The sequence below is a fragment of the Lynx rufus genome, unplaced genomic scaffold (assembly GCF_022079265.1).
Source record: "Lynx rufus isolate CCGP_SWC_20201006 ecotype Redwood Valley unplaced genomic scaffold, mLynRuf1.p SCAF_13, whole genome shotgun sequence".
In the NCBI taxonomy this organism is placed as follows: domain Eukaryota; kingdom Metazoa; phylum Chordata; class Mammalia; order Carnivora; family Felidae; genus Lynx; species Lynx rufus.
Genome location: NW_025814827.1, coordinates 36395887 through 36416331, shown reverse-complemented (window position 1 = coordinate 36416331; position 20445 = coordinate 36395887). Strand labels below are relative to the sequence as shown.

At 40.0% G+C, this 20445-nt stretch overlaps 1 protein-coding gene and 1 pseudogene across 1 annotated transcript; both read left to right on the top strand.

Moving 5' to 3' along the window:
* Positions 1-710: 710 nt before the first annotated feature.
* Positions 711-16129, top strand: TMCO5A (transmembrane and coiled-coil domains 5A). The gene is made up of 11 exons (XM_047074710.1): positions 711-748; positions 1762-1911; positions 2569-2692; positions 3326-3376; positions 4094-4165; positions 7133-7189; positions 7598-7657; positions 8086-8150; positions 9531-9588; positions 11555-11595; positions 15931-16129. Exons 1-11 carry the CDS (start codon positions 714-716, stop codon positions 16127-16129), a joined length of 912 nt encoding a protein of 303 aa, XP_046930666.1. The 5' UTR covers positions 711-713.
* LOC124509036 (uncharacterized) lies at positions 11964-12061 on the top strand (annotated as a pseudogene).
* Positions 16130-20445: the final 4316 nt, after the last annotated feature.

The following is a 20445-nucleotide window of genomic DNA, read 5'->3' as shown; positions in this document are numbered from 1 at the left end:
GCCCCACCCATCCTATGTCAAGAGCAGAATTATGACCCTATAGAAGGTTCTGAGATTCTATTGGATGGTTCCAGTGGGGAAAGATTAGACTCTTCAGAAGCTAATAGACTAGAGCAGAATCCAGAAGACCATACATCAGAAGGGAGGTAGACTTTATTGCAGAAAAGGAGGAAACTAAGTAGCAGAACAAGCCAAATTATTTACTCCTGCTTGTTTTTTCTGAGTCCTATTTAATACTAAAGATCTTAATATCTGGAGATTCTTGCAGAAACCAGGCTAGAAAGATTATTTTCCAGGGCAGTTACGCACATTTATCTATGCACATGGGGCTTAAGAGAAGCACCTGGGCATAGAGGAAAAAAAGATATTAAGAACAACTGATAACGTCTATTGATGCTTACTGCCACGGATACATTTCCAAAGGGTTTTGTGTTGGTGAATCATCTATCTTCTGCAGGATGTATATTGAATCTTCCAGCATTATCCCTCTATCCTCACTGTATCCTTACTGAGGCATAAGCATATTCATGGGCAGAAGAATCAGAAAGCTAAGTTTCGTTATGGCAAAATTATAGGAGTGGGAGGGAAAAAAACCAGTTAACTTAATTTTGTTCCTGTCTTTTGGGACTCTCGGCTAGTTACTGTATTTTATAAATGGACCCATTTCCCCAATTCATTACATACATCTCTGCTGGTATTTTAGGGAATCTACAATGGAAGAACACAAGGACAATCAGCTAGACTATGAGTAAGTAGTCCTGATTATGCAAAGTCACATCCAAGGACCAAGGTATGAAGCAGGTCTGCTACTGATTCCTCCTTTCATCTTCTAGTCTTGCTCTCTCCTTCAGCTCCTATCCATCTGTCCTCCACTGTACTCTGCCCCAAACACCCCTTGGCCTCCTGAAGTGACAGCCATTGCAAAGCCCCCATCCAAGCCAGCCCTTCAAGGTAGGAATTTCTTTTCCAAAACCGTCCCTTGTGCCTACTCAATACATATGCCCCTCTACCTCACTATCTTATTTCCAGTTAGTCATTTGAGAGACAAACCAATTAATTCAATGAATTAATTCATTTTCAAGAAAATGAAAAGTTTATTGAGAGCTTCCCATGTGCCAGATACATTTCTAGACTACACTAGCATTAAGTTACCATTATTTCATTCAAATTTACTTCAAAAATGATACCTGCATTCTTGAAAGTGAAAACCTGGATTACTTCTGTGTGTGCTCAATGGAGTGACTCCCACAGGATTTTCTCAAGCTTTCTAGTAGGCAATAGCAGAGAAATTTTCAGTTGAGGGGAGGTAGGAAAAGACTGAAGCCCTAACTGCTGGTGGAAACTTCTTGTGGTTCTGCATAAACCTGTGTCCAATCATAAATTATGTACCAGCTTCCTGACTAAATGTACTTGATAAAAGTGTACTGCATGAGCAGCTTTTGTGAACAACTTGAAAATCATTCTCTCCAATGCAAAAGGCTATTTAAGGAAGCAAAACTTCTCCTGGAACCAGAGTGGAGGTGCACTATTATACTGAGCACTCTGGCCAAGAAAGACCTCCTTTGCTGAGTTAAGAATTATTGAAACAAATTGTACAGCATTATTAAGAAATGTAATTTCCTAAAAATGAAAAAGGAAAGGTGTGCTCCCAAAAATAGCCAGGCTAATGAGTTATATGTCTTCTAGATATCCTTTTTGGCCCAAAAAATTAGTGATATTAAGATAACTGGCCCTTATTCATTTTGGGGGCTGAGCCTACAGGTCAGAGAAAGTGGAAATCTTAAGACTGGTCCAGTCAAAGAGGAACATTAACAGTTTGAACATGGACCTTGAAAGGGATATGCAGAGAATAGATGAAGCAAATCAGGAACTTCTTCTCAAAATTCAAGAGAAAGAAAATGAGATTCAGAGGTGAGTATTGGGGTTTCATGTGGGAAGTTCCTAATCGAAAGAACTAGGAGGAGAAGAAACAATTGAATTTTCCAGCTTGCTCTAGAGCCTTTATCTTTTTATAACAAAGAAGTTTCTTTTTCATTCTTCAGTATTTGTCTGTGGTTCAAACCCCTGAATAATACAGCAAGTTTCAAAGAGAATCCTAAGGACACCTGGGTGGCTCAGTCAATTAAGCATCCAACTATTGATTTCGGCTCAGGTCATGACCATGGGATCAAGCCCCTCATCAGGGTCTGTTCCGACAGCATGGAGTCTGCTTGGGATTCTTCTCTCTCTCCCTCTGTCTCTGTCCCTCAACCCACTTAATTTCCTTCTCTCTCTCTCTCTCTCTCTCTCTCAAAATAAATAGACATTAAAACAACAACAACAAAGAAAATCCTAAAAGAATGAAAGATACTCACCTGAGCTGGAAGTACATTGGGGTGTTTGATGTGGTAATCGGGGGAATCTTACTTTTCTTGTCTTTAAAGAGATTCTGATCCTAAGGATCCAGGAAAGAAAGGGTTTCCAACTTTAGATTTATATTTATTGTCATCAAAGTACCCTTAAAACTGACATGTGTTTTATTATTTCTAAGGCTGTCAGTTCCTCATAGTGTGTGCTTGCATCATCCAGGATGGAAGGTGAGATTGCTCACACCAGAGACTTGGCTGAAGATGAAGAATGGGAAAAGGAGAACCACACCATGACAGAGAGGGAAAAAGCCTTGCAGGAGCTGGAAGAAGAGACAGCCAGACTTGTAAGCAAGAATTAGGGAAGAGCTTGGTGTTCCTGGGTGGCTCATTTGGTTAACTGTCTGAATCTTGACTTCAGTTCAGGTCAAGATCTCACGGTTCATGAGTTCAAGCCCTGAGTCAGGGTCTGCGCTGACAGTATGGAGCCTGCTTCAGAGTCAGTCTCTCTCTCTCTCTCTCTCTCTCTCTCTCTCTCTCTGCCCCTCTCCTGCTGGCTCTCTCTCTCTCTCAAAATAAATCAATAAACTTTAAAAAAATGTTTAAAAAAGCAGGGAAAAGCCAATTGATAGGGTTGATTCCTCCTCACTGTCAAAAACAACAGTTTCCCCTTTTTACATACAAAATATAGTCAACTCAAAAGTCATAGCAGAGTATGTCCTTGCATGGAAGGGGATGTGTGGAGGGTAGGGTGTCTCTGGTAATATTTAATATTGGGAAGCCAGGGATGTGGTCATCTCAATCCCTGGGAAGTTGGTGTGTACGTATGGAGATCAAACCACAGGTCCTTTACCTGACATTATGCAGGAAGGTACAGTTACTGTAGTAAAATATCACTGGGGTAAAATAAAGAACAGTCAACCAAATCAAGATGGTGGTACACAGATGCACATTTAAACTCTGCTTCATCCTCTCAACAGGATAGGAAGAATGAGACTCTGGTCCACAGTATAGAAGAACTTCAAAGAAAGGTGACATGGGGCTTTTGTGTTCCCTGGTGTCCCCACAGCAGCACCACTCATCAAAGAGGCAAGGGAGGGCAAATAATCACAGAAGATCCCACATGTCAGAGAGGCCTGTGCTGGGCCTTGGCACTACTACTAATCCACTCTCCTGAGGCTGAGTCTCCTGGCCAAAGTGCCATGGATTATCCCTGCAAGTGTCAAATTGAAAAGAGTGGATAGGGCATCCCAGGTATTCAGTGATCCCATAGGTTCTTCATTCTATCACAAGGAAATTGCTTCTAAAGGGATTGACTGGGACCTCTGTGGTGAGAGGTTAATTTTGCTTTCAATAGAGACTTTTAAAAACACTTAATTCCTAAAAATTCCTTCTTCTTTGTCCAGGTATTCCCTCTACCTCAACTGGTCAAAATACAGTGGATTTCTTTATGATTCCCCTACTTTCTGACCCATGCCACAGGCCTGAATAATTTGTCATGGATTAGGGGTTCAGGGAAGTACTCCTGCTTTGAGCAGCTTTGGTGGTCAAAACTAGTGAGAATAAATGGAGGTAGATTAAAGATGTTCCCAAAGACACCAAGTATCCATCAAGGGACCATTTCCTGGCAGCTTTGATCTGGGCCAAGTTACTGTCTCCCACACATCAGAGAATGTCTTTGTCTGCTATATTTTTTTTATTTGATATATTTTTTATTTGAAATGTATTTTTTCTGTTTGAAACCACAGCTTACAAGGAAATCACATAAGGCAACCAAGTGTGAACAAGAAGATCTAAAAGGAACCCCAGAAAAGTCAAAGGTAAACAAAAAAGCAATCTCGAATGGGTTTGGTCTGCGTGACCAGGAAAACAAATCTTTAAGTGGAAACAATTGTCAAAGCTGGGATAAATTCTTTGTAGTTTCAGCCATGCCAGATTAAACCTGGGCTACTAAATGCTGAATTCTCCTCTGCCCTTAGTAAGGGCTTTCACTCTGAAGCCATATATTTTGTTCTCTTTCCATCAAAAAGAGGGCACAAATGCACAAATACATACTAACATTGGAGGTAGTTGAAGTCCCTCATTTAAATCCCAGACCCAGGGGCGCCTGGGTGGCGCAGTCGGTTGGGCATCCGACTTCAGCCAGGTCACGATCTCGCGGTCCGTGGGTTCGAGCCCCGCGTCAGGCTCTGGGCTGATGGCTCAGAGCCTGGAGCCTGTTTCCGGTTCTGTGTCTCCTCTCTCTCTGCCCCTCCCCCGTTCATGCTCTGTCTTTCTCTGTCCCAAAAATAAATTAAAAAAAAGTTGAAAAAAAAAAATTTTAAATCCCAGACCCAGAGGTACTTAGTGTGATATATGAAGTTGAGCAATTTAATCAGTTCCTCCCAGCCTCAGTTTGAAAACTGAATGAAATTGTGTATATAAAATATTCTTTTTTTGGAGTTCTAAAACATTAAAAAGTCACAATTTTAAGGTGATTATTTAAAAGTATGGCAGAAGCATATGCATGAATTCATATAGAGGCAGAGTTTGGACTTGTAAATCTACTGTGTGCTAGGTAATTTACACACCCTGTCATTGACTCCAATCCAGCAAAGGATTCATTCAACTGGTCATTCAAGTATATAGTGACCTCTAACTGCTAAGTGCATCATACAGGGCTTACCATTTCCCTAATTGTGTTTCACAGTTAAGCACCTGAGCACAACCATAACCCATCTGATCAAAGATGCAAGATTTAGAGATCTTTTTTTTTCAGAAGGCAGATTCAATTCTTATTGATAATTTCTGTAGGAATATGTCTTTGTCCTTGCCTTATCTAATTTTTCTTTGCTTCTTTTTATGATGTTTAAGTTTTTTTTTATTTTTTCTATTTTTTTTAGAAATCTCTGCACCCAGTGTGGGGCTCCAACTCATGACCCTGAGATCAAGAGCCACGTGCTCTTTTGACTGAACCACCCAGGCCCCATCTTGCTTTTTTTAATTGATACTTATTTTTATATATGTCATTTAAGAACAAGCAAATTAAAGAGCAGAAAAACACACTGTCCCTATCTTTCAATCTCTTTTGCTTCTTAAGCCCCACATTTAAGCCCATACTTAAGCCCATACTGTGTGTATGAAGACTCTGAAGATATAGACACATTTAAAATAGAAATCGAAAATGAAAGAATAGAGAATTACTGCTCTATGTTCTGGTGGCCAAATTAGCATTGATAGACATAAAAAAGAGGAAGTCAAAGCCTTCAAGTAAGTTGTTTGGGCATGCCTATCCAGGACACTTATCTGGAAAGAGAGAAATCAGGAGCCTGTGTGTACATGGGGAATAAACTTGAGCTAAGACTAGAAAGGAGCTTAAAGCTCCTTGATTATCCTAGCCATAAAACTGCAGAGATTAGAAGACTGATTTTCTTCCTTCTTCTGCCCAAAACAAGTTTTGCTAACAGCAAGTCTGCCCGAATCTAGCGGTGACACTTTAAGTCTGGCTATGCTGGCCACGTCAGGTGAGCTGATTGTGACAGACTCCAGACAGAGAGTTCCTGGTACAACAATGGCCATTATTTTCCTGGCAGCCATCAGCCCAGCCCTAAAGAGTATTATTAACGCTTTGAATCATTCCCTTTTGTCCACCTATTTTGAAGAATTCTCACGTTATATCTCTAACTCTATGAAATATACATTATCTCTTTTGCTTCTGTTCCTCTTGCATGCTGGTGATCAGTTCAGCAGTTTAATAGGACACCCACCTCAACTCCTTGTGACTCAGGCCACTGTCTTTAAAATACAGCCCATAGCACCTTTGGCTGTCTGGCCCTAGATGCAATTGACTGGTGGGGAAAGGAACTGTTAGAAGAGTCCAAATGTGAAAAAAAAAAAAAATGGTAGCTCAATGAAAGTGGGAACAATAGAGCTAAAAAGGGAAGAGAGGAAAGCCTGCAGCATGTCCCCTCTGCCTACAGAATATACCCCAAATGCATCTTTTCCTCTCTACTACTATTACACCGCCCTTTTGCAAGCCACCATAACCCCTCAGCTGGATGCTAAAGTAGCCTCCTAACTAGTTAGTCCTCCTGCCTTTATACTTAGACCTAAACAGTCTACCTTCCACACACAGAAAAGATTATTCTTTACAAAGAAAACAAGCCAGGGGCACTTGGGTGGCTCAGTCAGTTAAGCGTCCGACTTCAGCTCAGGTCATGATCTCAGTCATGAGTTTGGGCCCCGCATTTGGCTCTGTGCTGACAGCTCGGAGACTAGAGCCTGCTTGGGGTTCTGTGTCTCCCTCTCTTTCTACCCCCTCCCCTGCTCTCTTTCACTCACTCTCGCGTTCTCTCTCTCTCTCTCCCTCTCTCAAAAATAAACAAACATTAAAATTTTTTTAAATAAATTTAAACAAGAAAGAAGACAAACCAGATTGTATCTTTACAACTTTAAGCTCTCACCTGGCTTCTCGCTGCAATTAGAATAAAGAACCAAACTCTCCAGAAGCTATAAGGGCCTATTGTAATCTCTTACATGTCTACCTTTCCCCACCTCATTTCATTCTTACCAATCGCCCCTAAGCTCCAGCCACGTAACATCTTCATACACACCAAATTAGTGCTACTTCACACTAGATTCAATTCAAGTGTCCTCTCATCTCAAGGTTGACTCCCCTCCATTAAAAAGACATCTAAAATTGGTCCTGACGCACTTTAACCACCTATGAGATAATGTTTGCGATCCCATTTCAGAATGGAATCCTGCTTTTACCTGGCTGAGTTACCAGTCTCTTTCCCTTTCTATAGGCTAAGTTAAAACAGCTGGAAGCTTCCTGTGCAGACCAAGAGCAAAAGCTGACCAAGGTAAATCACAATAACTTCAATGTTCCTTCTCCCACAGTAAGGAAAACTTGATCTTTGGTCACAAGATTTGAAGGCATGTATTACATCATGTCAATACAGTCCCCCAGATTACCTTCTCTTTTCACATTTTTTACAGAATATTCTCCATAATCTATACCTTCTATGAATTAGTATCTATTTTTCTCCCAACTGTCCCCAAGTAATTTCCATCGGGACTGTTAAGTACAGCCTGTTCATCCACAAAAAAAAAAAAAAAAAAAAAGGCATGGTTTCATACATACAGCAAATACATATTTAGAACAATTAGAAAAGCACATTTAAGGCCTGGGGCCTAAGAGGAAACAAGTATACTACTATTCTTATAGCAACTTACTGAGTAAAATTTAAGACTGAATTTTGACTTCCCAGGTAATGGAAGACTATACATTTGTGGCACAGCTCTGTGAAGATCAGGCCCTCTGCATAAAGGTACAGTTTCTCTGTAAAGGGATAGTAATGCGTTTGTTAAGGTACAGGATGAAGTGAAACCAGGCTTTTCAAAGAACACTGCAACAATTTTAATGCTTCAAGGTGGCATTACAAAGGCCTTTAGGGAGGATGACACTCTACCACTAGAATCATTCTATTACTGCCCTCATCTCCAAAGTTCTGACCTCTTAAATTAATAATGAGCACTTTTCCTGTTTATAATCCCAATAACCACAGGGACCTGCCCAGTGGTGAAGTGCAGTAAGAGATCTGGAGTAGTAGGGGGCTGGTGCACTGGGAAAGGAGACAAAATGGCAGTGGGAATACCAAACACTCACATGACAATGCTGTAATACATGGTTATTAACAGCAAAAAGCACATAAGGCTTCTAGCAAGTAACTGTGGTTTCTTTTATTTCTCTTTGAAGAAGTACCAGGAAACTCTGAGGAAAATGGAAGAAGAACTAGAGACTCGGTTCCTTGAGAGAGAAGTGTGAGCTTTGGCAAACAAAGGAACATCCTGGTTTTAGTGGTAACCCCATCTCAGCCGGAGTCAGAGCAAACATTTCTCTGACCAATTCCTATTTGGAATTCAGTGAGCCCCAACACCACATAATTTTCCTCTCTGTTAGTGATCTTGTTGACCCCCACTCAACCACATCTATTTAAAAATGCAGGTCCTTCTCCTATCTTTCTTAACAGACTGCAGAAACATATCTTCCTTCATAATTGTAATCACACTGTCAATTATTCAGGTTTATATTAAGGGCAAGAACATGTGCTTTAAAAATGGTCAGGTGCCCGGGTGGCTCAGTCTGTTGAGCATCTAACTTGGGCTCAGGTCATGATCTCTGGTCTGGGAGTTCAAGCCCTGCATGGTACTCTGTGTTGACGACTCAGAGCCTGGAGCCTGATTCTGATTCTGTGTCTCTCTCCCTGCCCCTCCCCCAGTTGCGCACTCGCTCGCTCTCTCTCTCAAAAATAAACATTAAAAATTTTTTTAATTAAATAAATAAAATAAAGTACAGTAAAATAAATAAAAAGGGTTAGTGGTCTGGCACCCTGATAAAATGGGCATTCCTTAAATTTTATAATAAAGGTCTTAAAATTAATACCATCCTCACTTCCCCAAAATGTATGGAAATTCAACCATATGGGATAGGCATGAAACTAATCTCCAGACACAAACTAAGTCAATCATATTATGAAACGCAAACTGTATACTATATTAAACTATGAACATTAAAATTAGAAATTAGAGTAAGAGAAAAGCCTCCCCCCCCCCGCAAAAAAAAAAAAATACTCCTTGAGTATGTCAAGAGTCTAAATAGTGAGAAACTAAAACCAAAAACCTCACTTCCATTCCCTGACCCTCTTTAAAATTTAAATCTTAATTCACATGGGAAGTATTTCCATGTATTAAATATTTTGGAGTCTTGGGATTAAGAGGAAAAGACCTAGGCTTCATACAGCCTCTAAATAGGCTAGTCCACATTGTGGCGTGGGGGCCAGGGCACCAGGACTTAGAGGTCCTTACCCCTAATGGACACCTTCAAGTCTCCTGAGATCCTTTCTGAACATTAAGTATGGCTTCATTACTAAGCCAAGATTTTAGAACAGGACTACCCAATGGAATTTTTTGTGCTATCTAGTATGTAGCCACTATGCATCTATTGAGTACTTGAAAGATGGCTGTTGTGACGGAGGAAGTGATTTTTTTATTTTCTTTAAATGTAAACAGCTACATGTAGCCATTGGCTACAATAGTGGACAGTATAGCTTTAGAATATAAAACTTTTTTAAATAACCATGATGTAATATGAACATTTAAATGTACTTTATTCAATTCCCACCTTGGTTCTTTCTCTCCTAGATCAAAAGTCTTGAGCATGAATTCTGCAAGAAAAAAGTGTAGCAGCCAAAATAATAAGGTAACCATTTCAGTCCACTTTCAGCTTTTCTCAGGGTCATTACCTTCAAGGGAGTTTCCAAAACACTATAAGCCACCAGACACATACCAATCTTCTCATGTGCATTTTCCAAGAATAGTAGCACACATAATTCTAAAGCATTCCAACCCTAAACATACAAAGATGCTATGGGACAATGGTCTCTCTTCTCTCAGAACCATGCAAATGACTTGTTCTCAAAGAAACTAGCCTAGGGGCGCCTGGGTGGCGCAGTCGGTTAAGCGTCCGACTTCAGCCAGGTCACGATCTCGAGGTCCGTGAGTTCAAGCCCCGCGTCGGGCTCTGGGCTGATGGCTCAGAGCCTGGAGCCTGTTTCCGATTCTGTGTCTCCCTCTCTCTCTGCCCCTCCCCCGTTCATGCTCTGTCTCTCTCTGTCCCAAAAATAAATAAACGTTGAAAAAAAAAATTAAAAAAAAAAAAAAAAAACAAACTAGCCTCAAACCTCACAGAGTTTAGAATGGAAGCAGGAAAAAATATTAACTGAAGGAACACTCTTGTGGAGAAGAGGCCAAGACAGGACACTCCTCCCATCTCCCATAATCACAATGGTCTTTCCTGGTGATCCCAACAGGATCCCAAATTTCTCACTACACAGAGCACCAGGGCATATACCAGAATTAGCCCATGAGTTAAAACATGAGAAGTCATTACTTCTTTATGTAACAGCTTCAGTGTCTGTTCATATTTAACATCATGATGTCATTAGCATATATGCAACATTCTAAAGAACACAATTGGATTTAGAGCATCCTCTTGGCCTGCTTCGTGTCTTGTGGTGGCAAAAAGATAAACTTCCATTAGACTTTAATTTTGTAACTTATATTGGCTTTAGAGCCAAAATTGACATTCACCAGAAACTTTATCATTTAGATAGTCTTCATAATTTCAAAAAAAATAAGTATTTTATTCCTAAAAAGCAAATATCAACAATCATCTATTGTCGTTGGGGTCATCCAGATGTTTGGATATGTATTAGACCATGTTCACAGTGACCATGGTTCCCATTATTCTGAACAAGTTATTTTGGCCCCAAGCTTGCATATTATACAACAACCAACAGCAACAACAAAACTCCGGAAATTAACTGGACTCCACCTCTCTAGAACCAAGCTTGGCATGCTCCCTGATATATCCCATCATCTATTCTCACTGACTAATCAAAGTATTCCTTCTCACCACCTATCAGAGAAAAAATCTTCCTCAAGATTACCAGAGTCCCATGATGGTTCAATGACCTATGATGTCTGAACAACCTTTACAGCCTGCCTGAGCAAATGACCAGCTGGCATGCTGCTTAATCTCACTCAAGCTAGGGAACAAAATTCGTAACCCAGAAAGTTTCTTTCTAATTCCAATTCTGTGAGCATCATTTTCACAATTTTAAAATGTGATTGTACTTCTTCATTTTTATCTCACAAGCAAGCTAAAAGGAAAATGAAATAGCTGAGAAAATATTTTGGAAGAGAGATGCCACAGAAATCCAGGAAATATCCTCATCTTTATATTTTTAGAACTCTTAAAACTTCTCTTAGAATACATTTGTGTGGTTTTCATAGCCTGTAAACTTCTTTAAGGGTTACTGGTTAAGCAGGAGGTAAGGGTGTAATGTGGATTCAAAGGACCCAGGTTCCAAGTCTGGCCCTGCCACTTATTAGCTGTATGACCTTACATACAAAAAAGGGCAACCTACCTTGCCTTTTCAGGCTTTCATTCATTTCTATCAATATATTAAAAACAAATACAAAATTACACATACATACAAGCAAATATATATGCTTGTCTCTGAAAATTCCATCTGTTTATGCATATAAAAAATTGCAAGACATTATCTAAATATAACATTAACTAATGGCTCATTGAATGCTATTTGACAGTGAATGGTAGATTCCAGAAATTGCTTATTTATTAATGTCTTTCCTTCTCCCAGGATGATTCTCTCCAAAACAAGGGAACTTGGTTCTGTAAAAGGTAAGGAGACACCTTTGAGTAAACTTCCTGGAAAATAGGGAGTTCCACTTAGCCATCCTGGCAGACAACAAAGTCTAGACAAGGAAACCCTTGTAGACATACCCACACACATACCCCCAGAGTGAAGTCAACAAACTAGTGTCGATGACCAAGTTTCTCACTTCTAACGTATGACTTCCTCATCCCAAGGCAATCCCTAATCTCAATTTTCCAGTTTTAGAAGCTAATAGGCTAGTAGTAATCAGAAATAAGAACTTTATTACCTAAGATAGATGTGGCAAATCTCATGTTTATTCCTTTTTCCCTTTAATGATTTGAATTAGCTTGATGGATCTGGCTCCCCAATAACATCAAGATTGGAAATGGGGATCCTTTTTATGATTCATAAGATGATTGGATTTTCACACTATTGTGTGAGATGTGTCCCCCGTAAACTTAATACAATGTCAACATGTTACATTAGAAATACTAGAGAGTTGTAAATCCATGTATACCCCTACTTAACAGCAAATGAGAGAAAATGATTATGAAAGAGAGATCACACTCAACAGTACCCAGAACATAATTCCTCAAAAATACTTGTTAAACTGAGTAAGAGCTCAAGATTCAAACAACCGAGCGGATATTAGTACTGAGGGAATCACTGTGATAGCAAAGTAAAATTGGCACTCATGAAGCCCCTGCATTTGTAAGAAAAGGTCAGATTATGTTCAATATAATTTATTTAAGAAGGCAAAGAGAAACATATATTCAAAGTGGCATGAAATATGATTTAGACAGAGTTCCATCAAAATGGTTAACGTAAAACTATTGATGCTTAAAGGTCAGCTTCAATTGTCTGGAAAATTTGCTCAAGGGGGATACCCCTTCATTATTACATATTCAGATATCCCTAAATACAATACTCCCTGAAAGCTAGCAGAATTGCCCTAGAACTCCAAGGCTGCCTTCGCCTATAATTTGACACCAGTGTTTAGCGTGAAATTACCCGCATGGGCTCCCAGGGTAAGAAGTATCTGCTTTAAAAGAGGGTTGGTATCCTGAAGAGAATCTGACAATATCCTAAAAATCTAGCTCATCATATCAAACTAGAAGGGTCTTTCTCTTGCTCTGCTCCAATATCCTATGGGGCACTGGTATATCGGGCACTGACTCAAGAGATAATAAAGGTAGATTATGCCTAGGATTTTCTCTGGGAATAACATCCCAGAACTTTCTTATGAATACTGTATTCAGCTTCAAGGAGAATACTAGGAAGAGATTTGTAAAAGTTTTCTGATTCTAATTCTGACCAAGATGTTATACTATAATGGATCCTAACTCCTATCACCAAGACCAATTATTGATGAGGAACGGGCTGTTTTTGACTGGTGGATGGAGGTAGGTAGTGAATTGGTGCTGCCTCAAGCAGCAACCTAGCACAACTGGGTAAGGGTTATACAGGAAAGGAAAAAGTAGAAATTTGCTTGTGCAAATCATAGTAAAACCACAAGGTCAAAATAATTCATCAGTTTAAGAAAAAATCAAGACCACTATAAGGGGAATTTACAGAAATTCACTAGGAAACATGAAAAGTAACATGAATGAAAGAAGAGAAATATAGTGAGATAATCATAAATACATCAATTCTCTTCAAATGATAAGCTCATTTCAATTCCAACCAAACTGCCCAAAAGATTTTTCATTAAATTTAATAAAATTATTCTAAAAATACACTGGATATAGAAGAGTAAATAACTCAAAAATAACCTGGACAATTTTAAAGGAGAGCAAAGAGTGGGGAACGTGCCCTTCCAGTTATGAGGACTTACTGTGAAGCTACATTAATTACAATAGTGTAATATTGTCACAGGAATAAAATCAACCAATGAAATAGAAACAGGGCATATATGGAACTCTGATATGTGACAGTGATTGTATGTCACAGAGGAAAAGAAGAATTGTTCAATAAAGGTAGGGGAGGGGTGCCTGGGTGGCTCAGTCAGTTAAGCGTCTGACTCTTGATCTTGGCTCAGGTCATGATATGAGTTTGAGCCCCATAGCAGGTTCTGTGCTGACAGCATGGAGCCTGCCTGGGATTCTCTCTCTTGTCTCTCTCTGCCCCTCCCCCACTCACGTTGTCTCTCTCTCTCTCTCTCTCTCTCTCCCTCCCTCCCTCCCTCTCAAACATTAAAATAAAATAAAATAAAATAAAATAAAATAAAATAAAATAAAATAGGGTAAAAAATGATTATTCAGATGAGAAATAATGAGATTGGATCACATTTAAATACACACACACACACACACACACACACACTATATTTAAAAAGCAAGGCCAGGGGCGCCTGGGTGGCGCAGTCGGTTGAGCGTCCGACTTCAGCCAGGTCACGATCTCACGGTCCGTGAGTTCGAGCCCCGCGTCAGGCTCTGGGCTGATGGCTCAGAGCCTGGAGCCTGTTTCCGATTCTGTGTCTCCCTCTCTCTCTGCCCCTCCCCCGTTCAAGCTCTGTCTCTCTCTGTCCCCAAAAAAATAAATAAACGTTGAAAAAAAAAATTTTTTTTAATTAAAAAAATTAAAAAAATAAAAAATAAATAAAAAAAAAAAAAAAGCAAGGCCAGATATGTTAAGGACTAAATGTCCAAAAAGAAAAAAAATCTTTAAAAATTGACATTAATTATCTACTGCCACATAACAAATCATCCCAAAACTTAGTGTCTTCAAACAACAAACATTTATCATCTCACAATGTCTGTGGATTAGGAATCTGTGAGCCACTTAGCTGGGTGGTTCTAGCTCACCATCTGTTATTAGGTTGCAGTTAAGATGTTGGCCAGGGGCACCTGGGTGGCTCAGTGGCTGAGCATCTGAATCAGAGCCTGGAGCCTGTTTCATATTCTTTGTCTCTCTCTCTCTCTCTCTCTCTCTCTCTCTCTCTGCCCCTCCCCAGCTTGTGCTCTCTTTCTCTGCAAAATAAACAAACATTTACCAAAAAAAACTTTTTTAAGATGTTGGCCAAGTTAGAGTCATTAGAAGGCTAGACTGGAGGATCTATTTTCAAGGTAGCTTACTCACACATTGGACAAATGTTGCTGCTTGTTGGCAGGAGGTTTCAGTTCCTCCTTACACAGACCTCTCCACAGGACTGCTTATGTATCCTTCCCAGCATGACAGCTGGCTTCCTCCTGAGAGGAAAGAGGAAGCTGCAATGGTTTTAGTGTGTAATCTAGGAAGTCACACACTGTCACCTCCATGATACTCTGTTCTTGAGAACCAAGTCATTAAGTCCAGCCCACAGTACAAGGGAGGAGAGTCTCTTAAAGGGCAGAATATCGAATAATGTGTGGACATATTTTAAACTAGAATACACTGCTAGTAGAAAATAGGAACATCTGTTAGGCCTGGATGTAGGGAATGGTTTTTTGATTAAGACACAAAAACATTGGTTCTAAATAAAGATTAATACACTAGACTTTATTAAAATTAATAACTTTTGGGGCGCCTGGGTGGCGCAGTCGGTTAAGCGTCCGACTTCAGCCAGGTCACGATCTCGCGGTCCGGGAGTTCGAGCCCCGCGTCAGGCTCTGGGCTGATGGCTCAGAGCCTGGAGCCTGTTTCCAATTCTGTGTCTCCCTCTCTCTCTGCCCCTCCCCCGTTCATGCTCTGTCTCTCTCTGTCCCAAAAATAAATGAAACGTTAAAAAAAGTTTTTTAATTAATAACTTTTGTTCTAACACCTTAGAGAAAATAAAAGTTATAAAGTAGAGGGAAGATATTCACAATACACACAATGGAAAAGGACTGATATCAAGATCATATAAAGAACTCCTACGAATCAGTAAGACAAGCCCAAACAACCTACTAGATAAATGGGCAAGAGCAGACATGTAAGACCTATGAGCAGATGTTCAGCATCAATGTTCATCAGGGAAATGCAAATTAAGCCCATTACTTTACACACATTTGGCACAATTTTTAAATCTGATGATATCAAGTGTTAGAGAAAATATGGACCCACAGAAACACATACCCTGCTGATGCGTTACAAATTGGTGCAAAATACTTTGGAAAACAATTCTGCAAAACAAAAAAATAAAACAAAATATAAAACAAGATCATTTCAGCCAGTGATAAACACTAAAAGAAAATCAAACATGGTGATGAAAGAGAGAGTACCTGGCTAGCCAGAGTATGGGAAGGAGCTGCCTTTATAAGGGGTTGTTCGTAATGAAGACAACACTTAGTGGGAGACATCTGAAGATCAAAAAGGAGCCAGACATGCATTTAGGCATAAGTTTGATTTTGTTCCTGGTTTCCTAACCTCTGGTTAACAGTTTCTTGACTTTCTCTTTTCAGGTTTTTTCAATATGTCTTTTCCACCACCCTATTTTTCATCAGACTGCTGGGCTACTTGTTTTTCCACATATGTTTTATAAATCCAGATCTCCTTATTAACACACTGCCCAAGATATTGAGCAGGGGCATCCTGTGGAAGCTAAGATGCTTCCTCTTTCCATCTCTCACACTTGAGACAGAGGACATGTTACCCCACTGATACATAAGAAATAATCTTGAGCAAAAGAAGACAAGTGGTGTCTGAGTCTGTAGACTAAGAGATGGCGGAATGTGCGGAGGGAAGAGGTTTCCTTCAGCTTTTCCCTTCGGGTCTGTCTACTTGATTATCTTCCATCTCCAGTTGTCTTTCCAAGATTGATCTTGCCCAGTAGAAAGCTCTGTCAACAGATTTCTAGGACTACAGGATAAGCTAAATAGCACCAGACAGTAAACAAACTAGACTACTTGGGAAACAATGTCATAGATGCTCAGCAAAGTTAGAATTGATATATTCTTCTAGAAAATCTTTAAAATCTGAGAGACTGGATCCCTGCAATGCAGAAGATTGCTCACTGCTTATATTAGAACTCTTTGGTTATAAGTGACCTTAACTTAAGCTAATTTGTAAATTTGCAGAAATAAAGTGGGGGAGGGCAGGGGTATTGCCTCATGGAACCAAAAATCTGCGGTTTCTGGCATGGCTGGGTCCAGGAGTCTCAAAGCAATGCCACTGGGATTTCCCCACTCTCTCTTTGCATTGGCATTCTCCTTTTAGTGGAAAGAAAGTGCCAACAACCTAAGTCCCATAGTACAAGATTAGCAGCCTTGGTAGAATGAAACCATCTTTTCCAATAGCTACAGCAGGCAATTTCAGAGAAACTGCCTTAGCTGGGGTCAAGTGCCTACCGCTGCCCCAAACTCAGTGTGGCCTAAGGAATGGGAGTGCTCTGATTGGTCAAGCATGAATCTGTGAAATCACATTTCCAACCTCTTATAAGGGATAGAGGAGGTTAGGGGGAAAAGAGTTAAGGAAGTTAACTCCACCTAAACTCAATGGAATGTGTTTCTGTAAGAAAAAGGGCCTCACTTCCCTCAAAAAAAGAGAAAGGGATACTGAGCAGGCAAAAGCAGATGCCCATTTAATCACTAATTTTAGCTTTACATGTAAACAACCAACTTGATCAATTAAACAAATTCTTAAAGCTATAGTTCACTGCATGTGTCTTCCTGCCAATAAGAACCACAACTTTTCAAGATCATAGATTGAGATACTGAAAAGCCATTGGAAAAAACAAACAAACAAACAAAAAAACACCTCGGTTAAAAAAAAAAACATGTACATAATTAGGTTTGTAAGGCTAAAGCAAGGATTCTAAACTAAATAGCATAAGACTATAAACTGCTTCAAAACTTGGGATAACATATAATCAAACCTCTTATTTTTCCAATTAATTGCTGAAGCATCCACGTGCCTTATTAACATGATATATTCAAACTCCCTCTTGAAGCTTCCCGAGCCTCCTAAATTCTCCAGAGCCTTGACAGCATTGAAATCCAAGAGCAGGGAAGGGTCATTCTGCCTTCCACACTAGCAGGGAACAAACATAAAAACCCCTTAATTCATTGCCTCTTGAGGCCACACAATGTCAACACTGACAATTAGTCCTACACAGGGTGATCAAATAATTTACCCTCCAATTTGAGACACATGTGGGGTGCCTAGGTGGCTCAGTCAGCTGAGCAGCCAACCTCGGCTCAGATTATGATCTCACAGTTGGTGGGTCTGAGCCCCACACCAGGCTCTCTGTTGTCAGTGCAGAGCCAGTTTCAGATCCTCAGTCCCCCTCTCTCTGCCCCTCCCCCATTCTCTCTCTCTCTCAAAAATAAAGTCAGCATTAAAAAAATTGAGACACATGTGATAATAGAAAAGGTCACCTTTAATTATGCCAGGACAAGAGAAATCAAACAGAACCATCTCAACAGACCAAGACCTAAGATTGCCTCATGTGCAGTCTAAGGCCCTGCACAGTGTGTTTTGCTGAAGGAAGTACGTCCTATGCTTCAGCGTTAAGTTCAGCCAAGGGTGCCTATGCTTAAGGTCCCAGTGCCAGAGTTCAAGATGCATCTCTCCTTCTATTCCTATACGGAGCCCTCTGTTCCAGTGTCAAGTTTCTAAAGGACCAAGATTGATTTTAGTTTTTGCCAGCCTCACCCTTGCCTGCCTAGGAAACCCTTCAGTCTAGAAAGTCAACCTACTCTCAGGACACCCACAATGGGTGGGTGAGTGGGAGGTCAGGGGGCCAGTCTGAAGTCTCAATACTCAAAATACCAAGGGAGGCCCCAAGGAGCACACCTTCCCTTCCAGGCATTTTTCAGGCTTTTCTGGAACTTCTGCCCCTAGAGAAGAGAAACCTTTATTTACTAAAGTCAATATTCAACACGCCATTCTTTTCTACAGTCAAACCTGGGTTTTCTAACTTAGTATCAACTGGTCTGTTTAGGCAACATTTCTGTACATCTACATTTTAAAAATAATCATTCCTCAAAATGATGAGGTCATATTGCTCAAGATTTGAGAGCAGAAGGAAAAGGAAGAGAAATGAGAAAAGGAAGAAAAAGAAGTTAAATCCCTAGTTTTGTGTAGTGTTGGGGACATAAAGAAGACATACCATCTGTCTTTGGGCAGGTGAAAAGAAGAGACAGATTATGTGCATACACGATGAGTCCCACAGCAGAAAAACAGAGGAGGGAGTAATACCCCATGCCTATGTCCAATAGGAGGGGACATCAGATCCAAGGATGATGCCAGCCTGAGAGGAAGAGTAAGAGGCCAAGCACTAAAGCCGACCATGTGTCAGCAAAACCGTTCTGCTGAAAAGCTAAAAACATCTTTTACCCTAGATGGATATTTTAAATAGAAGCAACCAGATTGAAATACCATAAAATTAAACAACTCTCTTTCTTGACAAATTACCTACAATAAGTAAATTCTTTCTTAATCCCAGGTTTCAAAAAAAAAAAAACAAAACCCCAAACCCTTTTCTCCTGGCAATTATTAGAGTAAAAACACAAAACACCTGCAGACAGTACACATACCTGAGTTATTTACCTAGCACCCACCATGTCAATAAAGGTCTGCACTGCATGCAACATTTATTCCTACGCTGAATGGCACTGGAATTTTAGGATCCAGCGGAATCTGGCAGTTTTCTTCCTACTGGGTGGCCATGCCACATTGAATTGGATTTCATTCTTGGCAGAAGAAAAAGATCAGGTTGGGCCAGCTCCCATTTACCCCACCGCATGATAAAGCAAGAAATCCACACCTTCTAAATGCATGAATTTGAAACTCAATCATGAAAAAAAAAAAAGAGTACTTTCACACATTGTGGTTTGAGTCATTTATTTTAAGAGAATTTTTTTAAAGTTTTCTTTCATGCATATTTCATTATTCACTATATTTTCTCTGCTGTAGCCAAGTGGAAAGATGCTGAAAAACAGCTCAAAAGTTATTGTAGGGGACACAAATCCCTAACACCAGCTTGAAATCCACAGAATTTCTCTGTTTGTTGTTTCAGTAAAGGTAAATGTTGACTGTATTGTTTGGGGTTATACCCAGAATGCAGCAGCTGAGAGAATTCAGAGCACGGATGTTTACTCAGAGGGTAAAGAAAGCCAGCAAGGAAAAAAAAAAAGGTAGAGAAACTCAGGAAAACAATTTTCATCATGTAATATCATAACTGGAGGAGATTCTGTTGTATTTTAGATAATTTTATTAGAAAGGTGGAGGAGGAGGAGGGAAGGAAGGGGCAGAAAGGGGAAAGAGGAATAAAAAAGAAAAGAAAGGAAGGAAGAAAAATAGGTTGATCCCCTACTAGTATAATATATACTAGCTGGTTTGTATGCTATATGCCTTTATCTCATCACAGCTAGTAACTATGCTTTCTGAGAGTGGTATCAAATTTTTGATTTTATAATTCTGAGAAACAGAGTTCTAAAGGCTATGGTTAAAATCAATGGTTAAAATCACTGTTTTAAAAGTTCTTTTCATTAAAGAGCAAAACTAGTAGAAGCCCTACTCAGTGAAAACAGGAAGGGGTCATTCATATGTAATGAGGGGTTGGAACCTGCCTAGAAACAAGTACAGGGGAGGTAAGTGGCGGTTACTTCCCCTGCTGAATATTTACAGAAGAGACTGGCTGTAGGTGCAGCAGTTTTCAGTGTCTTAATCATCGGAGAAAGCAGACCATCTTGCTTTGGCTCTGGAACAGTGTGCCTCCCTCAGGATTTGACTGCGGCCACAAGGTTCCCTCAGGAACAGTAGAGGGCACTGTTCCATGGTGTCTGCAGGATCTCCTCAGAAGCCATTTCTTTCCATCGGTAAAGTACACCCCTATTGGATGTAGAAAGGGGAAAGAAGGTCCACAATAGTAACAAATCTGTTCAATTTTTCACAGATTCATAGGCCAGAGTCAGGTGTGAACATCGAGCACTGAGGATATAGTATCCTATCCCAAGGGCTGAATCACTACCTAC

Bases quoted from the DNA above. Each gene is read 5' to 3' on its own strand.
- TMCO5A (XM_047074710.1), top strand. From the start codon at position 714: ATGGAAGAACACAAGGACAATCAGCTAGACTATGA. The intron at 8,151-9,530 runs GTGAGCTTTGGC...TTTCTCTCCTAG, and splicing joins CGGTTCCTTGAGAGAGAAGT to ATCAAAAGTCTTGAGCATGA. The intron at 9,589-11,554 runs GTAACCATTTCA...TCCTTCTCCCAG, and splicing joins GTAGCAGCCAAAATAATAAG to GATGATTCTCTCCAAAACAA.